We start from the raw sequence: 19,755 nt of genomic DNA on the forward strand, positions 1-19,755 counted from the left end.
TATGACTTAATATTTTAAAAAAAAACCAAACCCGCTGCGGTCGAGTAGATTCCAACTCATAGCAACCCTACAGGACAGAGTAGAACTGCCCCACAGGGTTTCCAAGGAGTGGCTGGTGGACTTGAATTGCTAACCTTTTGGTTAGGAGCCAAGCGAGCTCTTAACCACCACTCCACCAGGGGTCCTGGCTTAGTATAAGAAAAAAAAAATGTGCATGACAAATACATGAAGATTTTTCTAAACAATAAAAAAATGTATTCTTCTAACTATAAATCCACAGGAATTTACATTTAGTGTATTTATTGCCTAGAACAGTATTAGGAGCAGAGTTTACTGGAAAAAAAAATTATCTTTCTCCAGACGTATGATTACAGGTGATTTGGTCAAAAACAAATAATCCTGTGTCATTGTGGTCCTCACACTGGTCATTTGAGTGTACCACAGAACAGTTTACAATCATTAAATCAGTGCTAGACATAATATAATACAAACCACACATGGAATTTAAAATTTTCTAGTAGCCACATCAAAATAGTACAAAGAAACAGGTAAAATTAATTTTTATGATGTATTTTATTTGGCCCAATATGTCCAAAATATTATCATTTCAACATGTAATTGATATAAAATGATCAATGAGATACTTTAAGACATAACTCACATATAAAATTTACCCTTTTGAAGTATACAATTCAGTAGTTTTTAGTATATTCATCAAGTTGTACACCATTACCTCTATCAAATTCTAGAACATTTTCTTCACCCCTAAAAGAAACCCTGTACTCATTAGCAGTCACTTCCCAATCCCACCTCTCCCCAGCCCTAAGCAACCATTAATCCTACTTCCTGTCTCTGGATTTGCCAATTCTGGATATTTCATAAAAATGTAATTATATAACATGTGACCTTTTGAAACCCTGGTGGTAGAGTGGTTAAGAGCTACAGCTGCTAACCAAAAGCTCAGCAGTTCAAATCCACCAGGTGCTTCTTGGAAACCGTATGGGCCGTTCTACTCTGTCCTATTGGGTTGCTATGAGTCGAAATTGACTCAATGGCAGTGGCTTTTTTTGTGTGTGTGTGTGTGTCTGGCATCCATCACTTAACAATATTTTCAAGATTTATCCACGTTGCAACATAAATCATTGCTTCGTTCCTTTTTATGACCGAGTAATACTCCATGGTAGGGATATACCGCATTTTGTTTAGCCACTCATCAGCTGATGGACATTTGATTGCTTCCATTCTTTGGCTGTTATGAATATGCTACTATGAATATTAGTGCACAAATTTTTGGTGTGAACATGTTTTCATTTCTCTTTGGCACACACCTAGGAGTGGAATTGCTGATTCACATGGTAACTTCGTTTATAATTTTGAGGATTTGCCAACCTGTTCTCCAAAAGGCCTGCAGCATTTTACAATACCACCACCAACGTACAAGGGTTCCAATTTCTCCACATCCTTGCTAACGTTTGTTACTGTCTGATTCTTATATTTTAGCCATTCTAAAAGTGTGAAGCAGTATCTCATTGTGGTTTCAATTTACATTTCTCTAATGACTAAAGATGCTGAACATCTTTTCATGTGCTTATTGGCCATTTATGTATCTTCTCTGCAGAAATATCTATTCAGATCCTTTACCCAGTTTTTAACTGGGTTATCTGTCTTTTATTGTTGAGTCATAACAGTTCTTTATCTATTCTGGATACTAAACCCTTATCAGATATATGATTTGCAAATATTTTTTCCCTTCTGTGCGCTCTCTTTTCATTTTCTTGATAGTGTCTGTTGAAGCATAAAACTTCGTAATTTTGACGAAGTCCAATTTATCTTCTATATTTTATTTTGTTGCTTGTGCTTTTGGTGTCACAATCAAGAAACCACTGCCTAATCCAAGGTCATAAAGATTTGCACCTATGTTTTCTTCTTAGAATTTTAGCTCTCATATTGTGGTCCTTGATTCACTTTGAGTTCATTTTATATGGTGTGAGTTAGGGGTCCAACTTCACTCTTTTGCATATAGATACCCAGTTTTCCTTCGATGAAATATGTTACATTCTTTTTTTGTACTAAGCCTTCAAAATCCAGTATGTATTTTACATTTACAGTACATCTCAATTTGGACTACCCACACACTTCAAGTACTCCACAGCCACATGCGGCTTATGGCTGCCATTATCAGTCATCATAACATTAAACCTTTAACTGGTTTCTGGATTTTTTCCACAGTTGGCAGGGAGTTCTACCTTGTTTTAGCTGCCTCCCCACCACTCCAATCCATTTTGGGGTAACTATTCCTGCTCAGCACCAAGTGTAACAGCAAAAAAAGTTGGCAAAACATAGGTTACAAAATAGTATGTAGTTATGTGAAAATATTCATATACTTTACAAAAAGTTCATTTTTCTAAATATATAATTATAATCCTACTGAGAGTGATTACAAAGGGCTTAATGGTGATTTAGGAAATAATATTGGAGTCATTATTCCCTGTCCTTGAACACAGAGAAGGTAACCCAGCTGGAGCTGGACTCACAAGGACACACTGACTAGGCCCCGAGGTATAAAGATAATAGATAGGATCATCTTAGAAAATATCTTTTAGAAAACTTTCACATAAGCCAGAACACAAAGACTTTCCACTCTTATCTTTTTCTATTAAAATTTAGTGAACAGAAATTTGCTGGACCAATGAAGACCCTCCTGACTGTCCTTACTGAAACCTGTACCAGTGATCCTGAAGACAGACAATTCGAAATGTAGGATGACAGTTTCTAGCCAATCTGTGAAAAGATGAAGCTTTCGATGGTTTGCCCATTTGTAACATTAATATATACTGATGGCTCTGTAACCTTCCTTGGACTCAGGCAGACATAGCTCTGGCAACATCCTTCGTCCGCTTCTCAACTTTTGTCCTTTTAAATATAGGCTGAATAAAACTGTCTTTTTGCTTTACTAAACTTGGAGATGTTTTTTCCCCTACAACAATGGAAAAGGCTTTTAAGTTACAGCCTTTGTCACCTATAATCGCTATTTTTACCATCAGCCTTATTTGCTGAGATACCTCTCTTTAGTTCTCAAGGGCACTGAATGAATCATTACAGGTACTGAGTACCCTGCCTCTTCCACTTCAAAATCTGCCCAGTACTTTTAATCACTAAGAGCAATCTTTTTAGTTACTAGTCTGTCATTTCCTATAGTTTCTTGACTATGTACTATTATTCTAAGAGAGTTTAAAAAAAAAAGCATCCTTTCAAGTTTTTCTTCTATTTGTATTTTTACACTATCCTCACTGCATGTAACAACTATTTGGAAATTCTGCTATCATCCTCTCTTGACACATGACCAAGTCAAAGGAGCTGAACCTCAGCAAGCAAAACTGCAATTTTAAGACTCATTGTTTAATGGTCTTAAATGCTAACGATTATCCCATCTTACCATTTAGTATTAATCAAGGAAAAAAATTGGATGTGACAATGGCGGTATAAATAAGTCTCATGTTACATCACTAACTGCATAGCATTTCTACTCTAAAGTGAGAATGATGCATCTTTAAAATTTGCCAAAACAAAACTAGCCTTCTTGATTAAGCTTCCTATTTGTAATTGTTACATCATTTCACTGTAGTATTTAGCCAAGTTTAGAGAATTTTCAATGAAACTGGTACGTAGGTTTTCCCAGATGTAGCCTGATATATAATACTGCTTCAACTTATTTTTATAAAAAAAAGTAACACCCTGAATGAAACCAGACTACCAAATCAGTACTACTCACTTAGACAAATACCAAATACTCCTTATTTTGAATACTCCACCTTTTTTCAATCAAAAGAACACCAGATAGTGACTTTGCAACTAAAGAGTCACTTGTCTTTAAGCCTTAGAAGTCTGTCAATATAATGGCCATCTGAAGGTCTACAATTCTACAGAACTGGCCCAGTATCTTCAATGAGTCCATGTCAAGTAAAAGGAGACTACTCCAGATTAAAAGAGAATGCAGATTAAGAGAAATTCCAAGAATCATAAAGGACATTTTTGAGACAACTAAGGAAAACTGAATATGTACAGGGTATCAGATGATTTTTGTCAGATGATATAAAGAAATTATTCAAAAGATGAAAAAAGTTGTATAAACGATTACTGCTATCTATGCTTTCACCTTAATAAAAACTAAATGAGGAGAAAAACATGAATAACTTCTTCAATGTGGAACCAACATAGAGAGGACAATCATTATGGTGGCTTGCAATAAAAAGGTAAGAAATATGGAGAAAAATATTGACCTGTGAAACTTAAAAGCTCAAGAGTAACATTTCTACTCAAAAGATTAAGCATCTACTAGTTTTTTTTTTTAGTAATCACCAATAGTTCTTCCTATCAAAAGAAATCACAACTGAACCAAAGTCTAAACAGGTATCTTTACCCATTGCACCGTAGATAACATCAAGATGTGATAGATGTTATCCTGTGACAGCCAGTGAATCATAAAGTGAGTTCTAGCCCATGCAAAAGCCAATTATGAAAAATTATGCTAGTCATAAGAATTCCTAAAATATCACTTTGGCAATAACTTTGCAGCAACAAACTCTAATCCAAATGTCAAAAAAAAAGTCAGCTAAAAAGTCTAAAACTTGTCTACCGTTGTCTTGAAGAGATTTAGGATACAGTGATTTTATTACTCATTCTATTATTTCATAAATCCTCACCTCTTTTGGAGTTTTATGAGCTGCACAAAGAAAAATCCATTGTTCAGTTGCTGTCATCTGAGTACATGTATCTGGATGGCACTCACTCTGTTAAAAATAATTATGTTTTAGTTAGAAATAGAACTACCATACAACCCAGAAATCCCACTCCTCAGAATATACCCTAGAGAAACAAAAGCTTTCACACAAACAGATATATGCACACCCATGTTTATTGCCGCTCTGGTTAGAATAGCAAAAAGCTGGAAGCAACCAAGGTGTCCATCAATGGATGAATGGGTAAATAAATTGTGGTATATTCACACAATGGAATACTACGCATCGATAAAGAACAGTGACGAATCTGTGAAACATTTCATAACATGGAGGAACCTGGAAGGCATTATGCTGAGTGAAATCAGTCAGAGGCAAAAGGACAAATATTGTATAAGACCACTATTATAAGATCTTGAGAAATAGTATAAACTGAGAAGAACACATACTTTTGTGGTTACGAGGGGGGGAGGAAGGGAGGGAGGGAGAGGGTTTTTTATTGATTAATCAGTAGATAAGAACTGCTTTAGGTGAAGGGAAGGACAACACTCAATACATGGAAGGTCAGATCAATTGGACTGGACCAAAAGCAAAGAAGTTTCCGGGATAAAATGAATGCTTCAAAGGTCAGCGGAGCAAGGGCGGGGGTTTGGGAACCGTGGTTTGAGGGGACTTCTAAGTCAATTGGCAAAATAATTCTATTATGAAAACATTCTGCATCCCACTTTGAAATGTGGCGTCGGGGGTCTTAAATGCTAACAAGCGGCCATCTAAGATGCATCAATTGGTCCCAACCCATCTGGAGCAAAGGAGAATGAAGAACACCAAGGTCACACGACAACTAAGAGTCCAAGAGACAGAAAGGGCCACATGAACCAGAGACCTACATCATCCTGAGACCAGAAGAACTAGTCGGTGCCCGGCCACAATCGATGACTGCCCTGACAGGGAGCACAACAGAGAACCCCTGAGGGAGCAGGAGATCAGTGGGATGCAGACCCCAAATTCTCATAAAAAGACTATACTTAATGGTCTGACTGAGACTAGAGGAATCCCGGCGGTCATTGTCCCCACACCTTCTGTTGGCACAGGACAGAAATCATCCCCGAAGACAACTCATCAGACATGAAAGGGACTGGACAGTGCGTAGGAGAGAAATGCTGATGAAGAGTGAGCTAATTATATCAGGTGGACACTTGAGACTGTGTTGGCATCTCCTGTCTGGAGGGGGGATGGGAGGATAGAGAGAGTTGGAAGCTGGCAAAATTGTCACGAAAGGAGAGACTGGAAGGGCTGACTCATTAGGGGGAGAGCAAGTGGGAGTACGGAGTAAGATGTATATAAACTTATATGTGACAGACTGACTTGATTTGTAAACGTTCACTTGAAGCTCAATAAAAGTTAATAAAAAAAAAAAAAAGCCATAAATATACCCCATTGGTCCTGTAATACATAGCAGAAAAATCTCAGGAACTACAAAAAAAAAGTAAAATTATTTCTATAAATTAAAAAAAAAAAAAAATTATGTTTCTTAATATGTAAAATAATAATGAAAAAGTTTGTCATTTGGTACTAAATTTCCATGTGAAATTGTAAAAGAAAATAATTATATATTTTGGTTAAGTCTTTGTAGGACATTAAGGCACAAAAACAGAAAAAAACAACAGAACTTTCAATTATAGCTTTAATTTAAACAAAATATTACCTGAAGTTTGACAGCAAGTCCGTTTAGCTCAAGACAGAACTGCCTAAAAATGCAAATACATAAATGAAAAATCATATTCTCCAGAGTTATTTTTAGAATATAACTGTAAAAAGAGAATCATGTCAGTACCATCCTTCCTTTCTCATCACCATTATCAAAGCCACCTGCATTTACATGACACATTTCTTCCAAAGACTTACAGGATAAAAAAACAAAAACCATCAACCCTGATAATATTCAAAACCAGGATTCCACGCATCAATTACTCTTATACACTGGAAAGTGGTACAATTTTTAGGGGAATAATTTGGAAACATTTACCAAGACCCTTAGGAAGTATATACTCTTGAGTCATTCTCCTGAGAATCTATCCTAATAAAATAATCAGAACTGCATGCAGATATATGTACAAAAGCGTTCACTGAAATTTTTTATATATACACACAAGAAAAATTTGGAAACATTCTGAATGATTAACAATTGGGGAGTAGTAAAATGTCAGTATATGTAAACATACAGAAGATATATATATCCACAGTCACAGTATGATTCCAGTTATGTAAGAAAGAATACAGACACACACACACACACACAAATATAGAGAAAAGAGAACAGAAGTTCTTATACTCATTCTCCAAGTTGTGTTTTGATTATAAAACATGTTGCTTATAAAAATTCAAATATGGCTGATGAAGAGTGAGCTAATTATATCAGGTCGACACTTGAGAGTGTGTTGGCAGCTCTTGTCTGGAGGGGGGATGGGAGGATAGAGAGAGACGGAAGCTAGCAAAATTGTCACGAAAGGAGAGACTGAAAGGGCTGACTCAATAGGGGAAGAGCAGGTGGGAGTACGGAGTAAGATGTATGTAAACTTATATGTGACAGACTGATTGGATTTGTAAACGTTCCCTTGAAGCTTAATAAAAGTTAATTTAAAAAAAAAAATTCAAATATCACCAAAGTTATAATGTAGAAAATAATCTCACCACCTCCTTCCCAAAGATAACTATTGCTTCCACACAAATTTGTTTTTCTATGCGCAGATTAAAATATACTGTTTATCAACAATGGGATCTTATCACACACAACTGTGTAACTTGCTTTTGTCACTTAATACATCTTATGCATTTTTCCATGATATACCACCTTTCTTAAAATTGCCAAACCTGAGAATTATAAAGCCTAGAACAATACCTGGAACACAGCAAGTACTCAATAAATATTTTATAATAAATGAAAATGGAGGAAATCATATGATATTGGGACCATCGGTTTTAAACAGAGAGATAGCAGAACTGTTAATTGATATGAGAAAGCAATTAATACTCTATGTCACAAAGATAACTTGCTTTATAACTATAATAATACTGAATGTTACCTCTAGAAGTCCTGCCTAGAAAATTTAGTTCACTATATCAAGTAAGGAAATCAGTACTACATTCACCATCAAATAGATGAAAATACTGGTTCCCTAAAAATGCAAAGCTAAAACTCAGATGGAGTTCCTGGGTGGCACAAACAGTTGAGCTCCCAGCTATTAACTGAAAGGCTGGAGGTTTAAGTCCATCCAGAGGCACTTTGGAAGAAGAGCCTGGTGATCACTTCCAAAAAATCAGTCAATGAAAACCCTATGGACCACAGTTCTACTCTGACACACATGAGGTCCCCATGAGTTGGAACTGACTCAATGACAACTGGTTTTTATGACAGACTAAAATCAGTTCTCACTTGTTAGGAATTATGCTTGTAATAAAAGGAAAAAAACAAAAAAACTTGCTTATTTTCATCATTAATCCAGAGAGAAGTAAAAGTGGTTATTTTCAATGCTGATTAAATAAGGCAGAGCATATACTATAAAAACTAAACCCATTGCCGTCGAGTCAATTCTGACTCATAGCGACCCTATAGGACAGAGTAGAACTGCCCTATAGAGTTTCCAAGGCGTGCCTGGCAGATTCGAACTCCTGACCCTTTGGTTAGCAGCTGTAGCACTTACCCACTACACCACCAGGGTTTCCAGCATATAAGAGTTCTCTAACCTGAGTCATGTTGTTGTTGTTCACTGTTGTTGAGTCAGCCCACCTCATGGTGACACCATGCACAATAAAATCTATAGCATTTTCAATGGTAGATTTTTGGAAGTGGATTGCCAGGCCTTTCTTCCTAGTTCATCTTTGTCTGGAAGCTCTGCTGAAACCTGTTCAGCATCATAGCAACACCTAAGCCTCTGCTGACAGATGAGTGGTGGCTGTGCTTGGGGTATAGTGGCCAGGAATCGAACCTGTGTCTCCTGCATGAAAGGTGAAAATTCTAACACTAAACCACTACTGCCCTCATCCTGAGTTATAAGAATGGAAAAATTCAGACTCACACATCTATCTATCCAGCACTAAAAGGTATTTTTTAAAAAAAAAACAGAACTAGGAGTCAAGTAACTTGTCCAACAAAAACACGGCACAGGGCACAAAGAAGTTTCAGCCTCCTGAAATTGCTGTGATGTCACATTATGTCTTAGCAATATCAAGACAACAGTCAGGCAGCATCAAGAGGAACAAAAAAGTGCCTTGTCTACACAAGGAAATATGGTCTAATTTATTTAAGGAAAAGTCATTTCTATTCCACTTATTATCTAAATATTGACTCAAAAGTAATGAATCCTGATGAACGTGTATCTCATACCACATTCTGTATGTTTAATCCGTCAACTCATCCTCAACTCCCATTTGCACTGGAAGGTTACTAACATACAAGGGACAACTTATGTAGTACTTCTAAGTTAACTCAACTTATTCACTAGTCATTAATGCTCTCATTCAAAAGATATTATGAAAAACTCCAAAACTCCTTACTATCTATATCTATCAAAGTGAAGACTGAAAGTTCACAATAGCTCACAGGTAGCGCATCAAATCCCACGTCTCAGCTAGGACCTAAAAGGGATCCTCTGTTGTTGTCAGTTGACAATGAGTTGATTCCTACTCATGGCGACCCCATGGAGAACGTAGGAGAACTGCTCTGTAGGGTTTTCAAGGCTGTGACCTTTCCAAAACAGATCAGCAGGCCTGTCTTCCAAGATGCCGCTGGGTCGGCTCGAACTGCCAACCTTTTGGTTAGTAGCAGACAGCTTCACCATTTGTGCCACCCAGGGACTCCTAGAGATCCTCTATAGAGAAATAGTTATTCATGAGTGGGGAAATGGAAATAATCCATTCATGCTTAAGAGCTACAATTAAGAAAAACCATGTGAAAAAGATAACAAGGCAAAATCTATCAACATAGAAGGGTACAGAGGCAGGTCCTTAATTATCACCCAAGTAACCAACCAGCTCTGAAACCACCTTTCAAAAGAACAAATAACAGCGCATCATAACTTGATCTGGAAACAATCAGTAGATAACCAAGTTGAGAACCTTAAGACATTCAAATTACAAAAGCTTCAGAATTTGGCTTTTTGGTCTATAGTTACATAGTAAATTTTATTTATGATTCGTAATCATCATTAATACTAAAGGTTATTTTTACTAGTAGAAGTACTACTACTGTTATGATATATCATAAGGACCTACCTTAAATGTTCATACTTCCACACACCTTCATCTTGGCCTTCAGGTGGTTCAAGGATTTTGTCAATATTGGAGCAATCTGCCCTTATGTTTTGTTGAATATACTATAAAAAAAGAATTTCTTATGGTTAGTTAAAATATTATGCTACACAGTAAACCTTACATTAAATATATACAATTTTATAATACATAATCGCTCTTCTATTTCAACTTCGGGGTTATATAAGCTAAATAGGAAACCAAGTACAGAATCATAATCAGTAACTGAGAAGAAAGGAGGAGGTCACCCTTACCTATTCTGCAATTCAACTTCTTTAGTACAGGATCTACTACATAAATGCAGACATGTATTTACCAGGATTGGAACCGGGTTCAAAACTGCAAACCGTACTTTTCATATGAACACAAATTATAAACAATGTAAATATAACTTTGGTAGGTACTATATGATTCCATTTATCAAACGTCTAGAATAAGCACATTTATAGAGACAGAATGAAGATGAGTACTTGCTTAGAGCTGGGAGGGTGGAAGGAGAATGCAGGGAAGGAAGGAAAGGACTGCTTTAATGGGTACAGAATTTCTTTTAGGTGGACGAAAATGCTCTACTATTAGACTGTAGTGATGGTTGCACAATCCTATGAATATACTAAAAACCATTGAATTGTACAATTTAAATGGGTGAATTGTATGCCATGTGAATCACAGCCAATAAAGTTGTTAAAAAATATGATTGGTAGAAAAACTAAATTAAAAATAGAGAGAGTCATTCTCAATTAAACATTTAACATAAAACTTTACATTTCAGAGGTGGCGCCAACATGGCACTTGTAATGGATTGAACTGTATCTCCCCAAAATATGTGTCAACTTGGTTAGGCCATGATTCCCAGTATTGTGTGGTTATCCTCCATTTTGTGGTTGTAATTTTATGTTAAAGAGGATTAGGGTGGAATTGTAACACCATCCTTACTCAGGTCACATCCCTGATCCAATGTAAATGGAGTTTCCCTGGGGTGTGACCTGCACCACCTTTTCTCTCTCAAGAGATAAAAAGGAAAGGGAAGTGAGCAGAGGAGGGGAACTCGTATCACCAAGAAAGCGCCAGGAGCAGAGGACGTCCTTTGGACCCGAGGTTCCTGCATGGAGAAGCTCCTAGACCGAGGGAAGACTGATGACAAGGACCTTCCCCCAGAGTGGAAAGAGACGGAAGGCTTTTCCCTGGAGCTGACGCCCTGAATTTGGACTTGTTGCCTACTAGACCATGAGAGAATACATTTCTCTTTGTTAAAGCCATCCACTCGTGTTATTTCTCTTATAGCAACACTAGATGACTAAGAAAGAATTACAGACAGAAGCCCCACACCATCCCTCCACAGTAAAGACCTAAAAACCTAGGTAAAACAGATATAAACACCAATCCTGGAACCTAAGCATCAAATGAAGGGATAAAGAACTCAACCAAGCACTGAATAGAATAAGAAACTGACAGAGAATGAGAGCTATGGAGTGGAGGTCCCTTATCAGCTAACGCAGCATGGATTCACCATCTTGGACCCCTGACCCACCAAGAACAGTGGACAGGGAATATAGAAGGCAACTTCACAGAGCTCCCAACAGGAGACAGAGCACCTGGTAGCCAGGGATACACAATTTCCCATCGCCCACACTTCTCCCCTCTGCATGGTCTCCACTGCTTTCCAGCATGCCCCTGTCCCTGGGCCAGGGAGACGCCAGCTCCTTGCCACTTGGATTCATCCCGCTGCCTCTGGCAGGCTCCTCCAATGCCATTTTTTGTTGCTGCTGTTGCTTTTTTGGTTTATTCTCTCTCATCTCCTTCCTTTCCTTCCTCCCAAACACCTGGCACTATGTGTCATCTTCGCTCCTTCTTGATAGGCTCTGCAGCACTGCTCGGGTGGGTAGCCCCTTCCCCAGTCTGCGCAACTATGTCAGTGGGCTCTCAGGGATTTTTTCTTTCTCTTTTCTCAGTTTTGTGTTTCTCTCTACCTTCCTCCCTTTCCTTTCGCTCGAACACTTGGTGCCATGTGCAATCTTCATTCCTTCTTGACAGGCTATGCAGTGCCACTCAACTGGGGAGCTACTTCCCCGGTCTACACTGCCACACTGGCAGACTCCCTGGGGGCATTTTTTTTCTGTTTCTTATATCTCTCTGCCTTCCTTCCTTTCCTTTCTCCCAACCACCTGGACGCGTGTGCCTTTCTCTTTTTTTTTTCTTCCCAGTTTCTTATCTCTCTCTCCCTTCCTTTCCTTTCTGCCACCCACCTAGCCATGTGTGCTGTGTCTGCCCCTTCTTGATGGGCTGTGCCACACAACCTGGCTAGAAAGCCACCGACACACGGCTTCTCCCAGGTCAGTGCCACTCCAATGGCAGACTCCCTCAGCACCTTTTTTTTGGCTTGCTTCTCTCTCTTTTTCCCACACCCACTGAGCTCCACACATCACATTCCGCCCTCCCCCCACCTATCTGACCGCACACTAAGCACTGCACCCCCGAGCAGCATAGGTGCAGACCACCAGACTCCGATCAGCACTAGCCCCCAGCCCTGCGTTGTCAGCCCTAGTACATGCCACAAACCACCTATCTCCACCCCTCCCCTTCCACTGGACCTGCCCTGCTGCACCACGGCTGAGCAATCAGCCCTGCCCAGCTGGGCAAGGTGATGGGAAGTATCATGCCCACAGACGAACAAACAACAAATGCCCAGCTTACCTGCCCAAACCAAAAAAACCACTGCCGTCGAGTCGATTCCAACTCAGAGCAACCCTATAGGACAGAGTAGAGCTGCCCCACAGAGTTTTCAAGGAGCGCCTGGTGGATTTGAACTGCCGACCTCTTGGTTACAGCTGTAGCATTTAACCACTACGCCACCAGGGTTTCCACCTGCCTGCCCAGACATAACCAAATAAAACAAAAAAAGCAGGACAAAGCAAACAAATCTACAATCACTAAACAAAGATAATAATTACTGAATGTCCCAAAGACAGCACAATAAAAAAAAAAAAAAAAGACAGGATGGCTCCAGTAAGTGTCCAAAATAAAACACCATATGACCTTCTGGTAGAGAAAAAGACACTGGAAAGGCCTGATAGGGAATTCAAAACTCTAATATTCAGGGCTCTCCAAGACATGAGTGAAAATGCAGATTTAAGAAAAGAAAAGAAAAAAAAAATCATGGAAAAATACAGACAAAATCATGAAAAAGACAGACAAAACAATGGAAGAATTCAGTAAAACAATACAGGAACAAAATGTCAAAATAAATAACTAGATATCATACAAAAACAGCAATTAGAAATCTAAAAGATGAACAATTTATAATAGCCCCTAAAAAAAATTAATTACTTAGGAATAAATTTAACCAGGGATGTAAAACACCTATACAAAGAAAACGACAAAACACTACTGCAATAAAACAAGAGAGACCTATATTGATAGAAAAACATACCACGTTGATGGATAGGTAGATGTAATATTGTGAAAATGTCAATTCCACCTAGAGCAATCTACAAATACAATGCAATCCGATCCAAATACCAACATCATTCTTTAAAGAGTTGGAAAAACTAATCATTAACTTTACATGGAAAGGGAAGAGGCCCTGGGTAAGTAAAGCACTACTGAAGAAAAAGAAACCAGGAGGATTCGCGCTATCTGACCTCGGAACCTACTACACAGATACAATAGTCTAAACAGCCACACTGACCAACAGAACATAACTGTGAACCCAGATGTAAATCCATCCACCTAAGGTCACCTGATCTTCAACAAAAGGCCCAAAGTCCAACAAATGGGGGAAAAGACAGTCTTTTTTACAAATGGTGTTGGTAAAACTGGATGTCCATCTGCAAAAAAATGAAACAGGATCCATACCTGACACCATACACAAAAACTAATTCAAAATGGATCGAAAACCTAAATATGAAACCAAAAACTATAGAGATCATAGAAGAAAAAATAGGGTCAATGCTAGAGGTCCTAACACACAGCATTAACAGGATACAAACCATAACTAACAACACACAAATACCAGAAGACAAGCTATATAACTGGGATCTTCTAAAAATTAAACACTTATGCTCATCAAAAAACTTCACCAAAGAGTAAAAAGAGAACCTACAAACTGGGGGAAAAATTTGGCTACGACGAATCTGACAAAGGTCTAATCTCTAAAATCTACATGAAAATCCAACACCTCTCAACAAAAAGACAAGTAATCCAATTAAAAAACTCTTTTAAGATCTATCTATACGGGATCAAACTGACAACAGCAACTCGAAAGATTAGATAGGAAACTTGGGGGGCAATGAGTTTATGTTAATGGAGGACTAACTCAGATGAGAATGGGTACACAAATCAAAGAATGTACTCAATGTCACTGAATTGTACATGCAGAAATTGTTGAATTGGTGTATATAATCTGCTGTGCATATTCTCAACAACAAAAATAAATTATTTTTTAAAAAGTCTGCTCGACTTTACACGAACAGATATATGCACACCCATGTTTACTGCAGCTCTGTTTATAATAGCAAAAAGATGGAAGCAACCAACGTTTGCATCAATGGATGAATGGTTAAATAAATTATGGTATATTGACACAATGGAATACTACGTATCGATAAAAAACAGTGATGAATCTGTGAAACATTTCATAACATGGAGGAACCTGGAAGGCATTATGCTGAGTGAAATTAGTCAGATGCAAAAGGACAAATATTGTATAAGACCACTATTATAAGATCTTGAGAAATAGTATAAACTGAGACAAACACATTCTTTTGTGGTTATGAGAGGGGGGAGGGAGGGAGGGTTGGAGAGGGTTATTTACTGATTAGATAGTAGATAAGAACTACTTTAAAGAAGGGAAGGACAATACTCAATACAGGGAAGGTCAGCTCAACTGGACTGGACCAAAAGCAAAGAAGTTTCCGGGATAAAATGAATGCTTCGAAGGTAGGGCGGGAGTTTGGGGACTATGGCTTCAGGGGACTTCTAAGTCAATTGGCAAAATAAATTCTATTAAGAAAACATTCTGCATCTCACTTTGAAGTGTGGCATCTGGGGTCTTAAATGCTAACAAGCGGCCATCTAAGATGTATCAATTGGTCTCAACCCACCTGGATCAAAGGAGAATGAAGAACACCAAGGTCACACAATAACTATGAGCCCAAAAGACAGAAAGGGCCACATGAACCAGAGACTTACATCATCCTGAGACCAGAAGAACTAGATGTTGCCCGGCCACAACCAATGACTGCCCTGACAGGGAGCACAACAGAGAACCCCTGAGGGAGCAGAAGAACAGTGGGATGCAGACCCCAAATTCTCATAAAAAGACCAGACTTAATGGTCTGACTGAGACTAGAAGAATCCCGGCTGGTCATGGTCCCCAAACCTTCTGTTGGCCCAGGACAGGAACCATTCCCGAAGACAACTCATCAGACATGGAAGGGACTGGACAAGGCGTTGGAAAGAGATGCTGATGAAGAGTGAGCTACTTGTATCAGGTGGACACTTGAGACTGTGCTGGCGTCTTCTGTCTGGAGGGGAGATGGGAGGGTAGAGAGGGTTAGAAACTGGCAAAACGGTCATGAAAGGAGAGACTGGAAGGAAGGAGCAGGCTGACTCATTAGGGGGAGAGTAAATGGGAGTATGTAGTAAGGTGTATATAAGTTTATATGTGAGAGACTGACTTGATTTGTAAACTTTCACTTAAAGCACAATAAAAATTATTTAAAATAAAAAAAAGTCTGCTCAAAATCTTTTAGTGGCTCCCTAATTCCTATCAAAACCACTCTCCCTGATTTTGACTCCACACTAATGTTCCAAGCACTTTCCAAGTTTCACATGGGATTGATTCTCTCCTCAAGCAGATCAAACTAAATTCTATACGTTTTCCAGGGGCCACTTCAAGTTCCACACCACTATTCTTCCAAAGACCCTCTCCTTAGGAACACTCATTTTATCCCACACAGAACTCCCTCTGTTTTCCTACCACATTTGTCATATATATAAATTAGCAATTTGTGTATCAGCTCTTGTCTTTCCTGTTTCTACTATACTTTCCATAGAACTCTTAACAGTATTCATTTCACACTTAATAGCACTTACTTATTTTCACGTTGTTGTTGCTGTTGTTAAGTGCCATCGAGTCAATTCCGACTCACAGCGATCCTACAGGACAGAGTAGAAATGCCCCACAAGGTTTCCAAGGAGTGGCTGGTGAATTCAAACTGCCAACCTTTCGGTTTGCAGCCAAGCTCTTAACCACTGTGCCACCAGGGCTCCTATTTCCATGTGTCTCCTCAAATAGTGAGCCCTTAAACACAGAAACGTAGTTTTGTTTTGATTTTGGTATTAGCACCTGGCATAGAAGATGTTTCTAATAAGTGTTTATTGACTTCATCTAAACTACATTATTTGAAGTCAAGAAAAAATATAAGCAATTCCCTAAAAGGGGTGAGAAAGCTTACCAAAAACGAAAGTGTAGACCTCCTGAATTTTAGCCTTATGTGATGATCCCTAAAATCAGTTAGGAAGGCACACAAAATTATATTCTCTATAAAATGATTTGCACATATTCAATTTTAATTCTTTAATCACATATTTGGTAACAATTTACTCATAATTTTTTAATTTTGTTATAAAAGGAGATATGAGTTGTCAATCTTTAAGGAATCTAAAATCTCTTTATTGATACGTTTATATAAAGCATGAAAAAAGAGAATAAAAGAAACCTATAACTTAGAGATAAAACAAAAATGCCATTTTGTTTCCTGAACTGAGTCTTCCACACTTAATGCAAATAAAGGCAGCTATCATTATTATAAGATGAACTAAGAAAAACAAATTTCCTAATATTCACTGAATATAACTTTTGCTATGTGGGACTTTTTACATTGTTTCTTAGTTACTAGTATCAGCAATTTCTGTTTATTCTGATTATTTAATCATCTTAACAAACATTTGAAAACTGAGGGTTTACAAACCTAAACATGTTTCTCTATCTCTTCACACATCACAATATGATGTAACTCTAAACTAGGATTGATCTTTGTTTATGTGCTGCAGAATAGACAGAAATATGAAACAGGCAAAAAACAAGAATTATCTCTATCATGAAAACATTCTTATGTGCCTTTTCAACATGATTTTTAATATGTTATTTAGTAATTCCATTAAATGAAAAAGCAGGACCATTATTTAAAACTTCGGCTGGTGAATTTTGATGACAGTTTTTGAAGCTGAGTAAACTGGGCAATGATAACTTAAGAAGCTGGTTTTGAAAATTTTTAGAGGTTCTACAGAAAAATCTGAAAACTATCTCATAGGAATAATGTTCTTTATGCTTCCAAGTACTTTAAAATCCTAACTTATTGCCATTTCTTGAAGAGAATCTTTGTTTTTCAGTAAGCTTCCAAATATACCACCACTTCACCTGATCCAGCTCTACTAACATTTCAGGGTCACTATGAGTATATAATGTACATATAAAGGGTATATATGAGTATATAAGAAACTCTGTTGGCATAGTGGTTAAGAGCTATGGTTGCTAGTCAAAAGGCTGGCAGTTTGAATCCACCAGACACTCCTTGGAAACTCTATGGGGCAGTTTTACTCTGTCCTATAGGGTCACTATGAGTCGGAATTGACAGGACGGCAACAGGTTTTATGAGTATACATTCAATTTATACGCCTTTCTGGTCTCCTCGGCTCAGGAATATAACATACCAGATTTTACATTAAGTCAAAAAGAAGGCAAGAAATAGTTCTTCTTTTTGTTATGAAAAAGGCAGAAATATATGTTTCTAGTGATTTAATCCTGTGGGCTATAATTATAACGATTTACTATTGTGTATACTTTATATGGAAACCTCAGTGGCATAGTGGTTAAGTGCTATGGCTGCTAACCAAAGGGTTGGCAGTTCAAATCTGCCAGGCGCTCCTTGGAAACTTTATGGGGTGGTTCTACTCTGTCCCACAGGGTCACTATGAGTCAGAATCGACTCGACGGCACTGGGTTTGGTTTGGTTTTTGGATACTTTATATGGAAACCCTCGTGGTGTAGCGGTTAAGTACTACTATAGCTGCTAACCAAGAGGTCGGCAGTTCGAATCCACCAGGCGCTCCTTGGAAACTCTATGGGGCAGTTCCACTCTGTCCTATAGGGTTGCTATGAGTTGGAATCAGCTCAATGGCAGTGGGTTTGGTTTTTGTTTTTTGGGTTTTTTTTTTTTTGGTATACTTTATATAAGAATTTCCCTAATGCAGTTTTTAGAAATCATTTGGGCAGAGTAAAGGACACGCCCATTGCCATGAAGTTGATTCCAACCCACAGCGACCCTACAGGACAGAGTAGAACTGCCCCATAGAGTTTCCACGGAGAGCCTGGTGGATTCGAACTGCCGACCTTTTGGTTAGCAGCCATAGCACTTAACCGCCACGCCACCAGGGTTTCCAAATATTAACACCACGCAAAAACATTTTATTGGTTCCGGTCCAAGGTAAGATGGAATAAACACACGCCAACCTTTCCCTCCAACTGAACAAAACTATAAAATCTGGAAAGAATGCATGGTGCAGCTATTTGAGGTCTCTTAAAAGTAAGTATCAGCAAGAGGATCAGAAAAGAACACCAAAATTCTAGTGCCACTGAACTGACAATTTACTGGTCCCACCCTCCCCCGTCACCCCAGTATCCCTTGGCCTGAACTCAATGCAACCCGAAACTCAAAGTAAGCACTGTCATTTGGACAGAGAGGAACCAGGGGAAACTCTCCAGTTCTGTCACAAAATGTGAAAAAAGGCATTCCTAAACTCAAAGACAGTGGAGAAAATCCCATTTTTTTTTTTTTTTTTTTTTCTCTTCTTTTTCTCCATTCTCTCAGTCTCAGCCCCAGGCAATTCCACAGAAGCAGCAAAAGCAGCTGGCAAAAAAAAAAAAAAAAGAACTGCAGAAGATAAAACTCTGAGAAGGGGACCTTTCATCTCCATTTAGAAACTCGAATAAGTTACCCCATAAAGCTGTTAATGAAGTCCTGGGCTCACCTCTAATCTGTGCATATGCAGCACTTATCCTAATTATCATACCACAGACTAAGAACTGAGCTAAGTAATATACCTCCACTCAGGCTGACCACTGGGTGGTACACACACAGGACAGATCCAAATAGCACTGTAAAGGCTCTGAAAACTAAATCAACATTGGACTTCCAATCCACAAAAGGCAGGTTGGAATCTGCAGCCTATAAACAACCAATGCAAATGCCTGCTAAAACAAAAATACCAATGTTCTCCACAGGATTAAACAAGATTAGATTCTCAACATGATATTCAAAATGTCCAGGGACAATCCAAAATTACTTGATATACAAAGAATACATGAACATTTTAATTTGCGAGGGAGAAGATAACCAAGGGACACCAATCACAAAATGACATAAATGTCAGAATTATCTGACAAAGACTTTAAGCAGCTATTATAAAAACGTTTCGACAAGAAATTGCTAACACTCTTGAAACAAAAGTAGAAAGCATTAACAACAAAACATATATAAAGAACCAAATGGAAAATTCAGAACTGAAAAATACAATAACAGAAGTAAAATACTCACTGGACAGACTCAATAGCAGAATGGAGATGACATAGCAAGGAGTCAATGAACTTGCAGATAAAGTTAAATTACCTAATCTGAGGTTCCTAGGTGGCACAAACGGTTTGCTCTTGGCT

The 19,755-nt window shown here is 38.2% G+C and overlaps 1 protein-coding gene across 2 annotated transcripts in view; it reads right to left on the reverse strand.

Moving 5' to 3' along the window:
* LOC100665006 (10 kDa heat shock protein, mitochondrial) overlaps window positions 1-19,755 on the reverse strand; it is a 66,013-nt gene that overhangs the window by 12,861 nt on the left and 33,397 nt on the right. For both annotated transcript variants that reach the window (XM_003406152.4, XM_010602605.3), the window contains 3 exons: window positions 10,008-10,108; window positions 6,442-6,484; window positions 4,704-4,790 (listed from right to left, as the gene is read on the reverse strand). In XM_003406152.4, the coding sequence (XP_003406200.1) occupies window positions 4,704-4,790; window positions 6,442-6,484; window positions 10,008-10,108 (231 nt within the window). The remainder of the gene's footprint in view (window positions 1-4,703; window positions 4,791-6,441; window positions 6,485-10,007; window positions 10,109-19,755) is intronic.

The sequence above is a fragment of the Loxodonta africana genome, chromosome 6 (assembly GCF_030014295.1).
Source record: "Loxodonta africana isolate mLoxAfr1 chromosome 6, mLoxAfr1.hap2, whole genome shotgun sequence".
In the NCBI taxonomy this organism is placed as follows: Eukaryota; Metazoa; Chordata; class Mammalia; order Proboscidea; family Elephantidae; genus Loxodonta; species Loxodonta africana.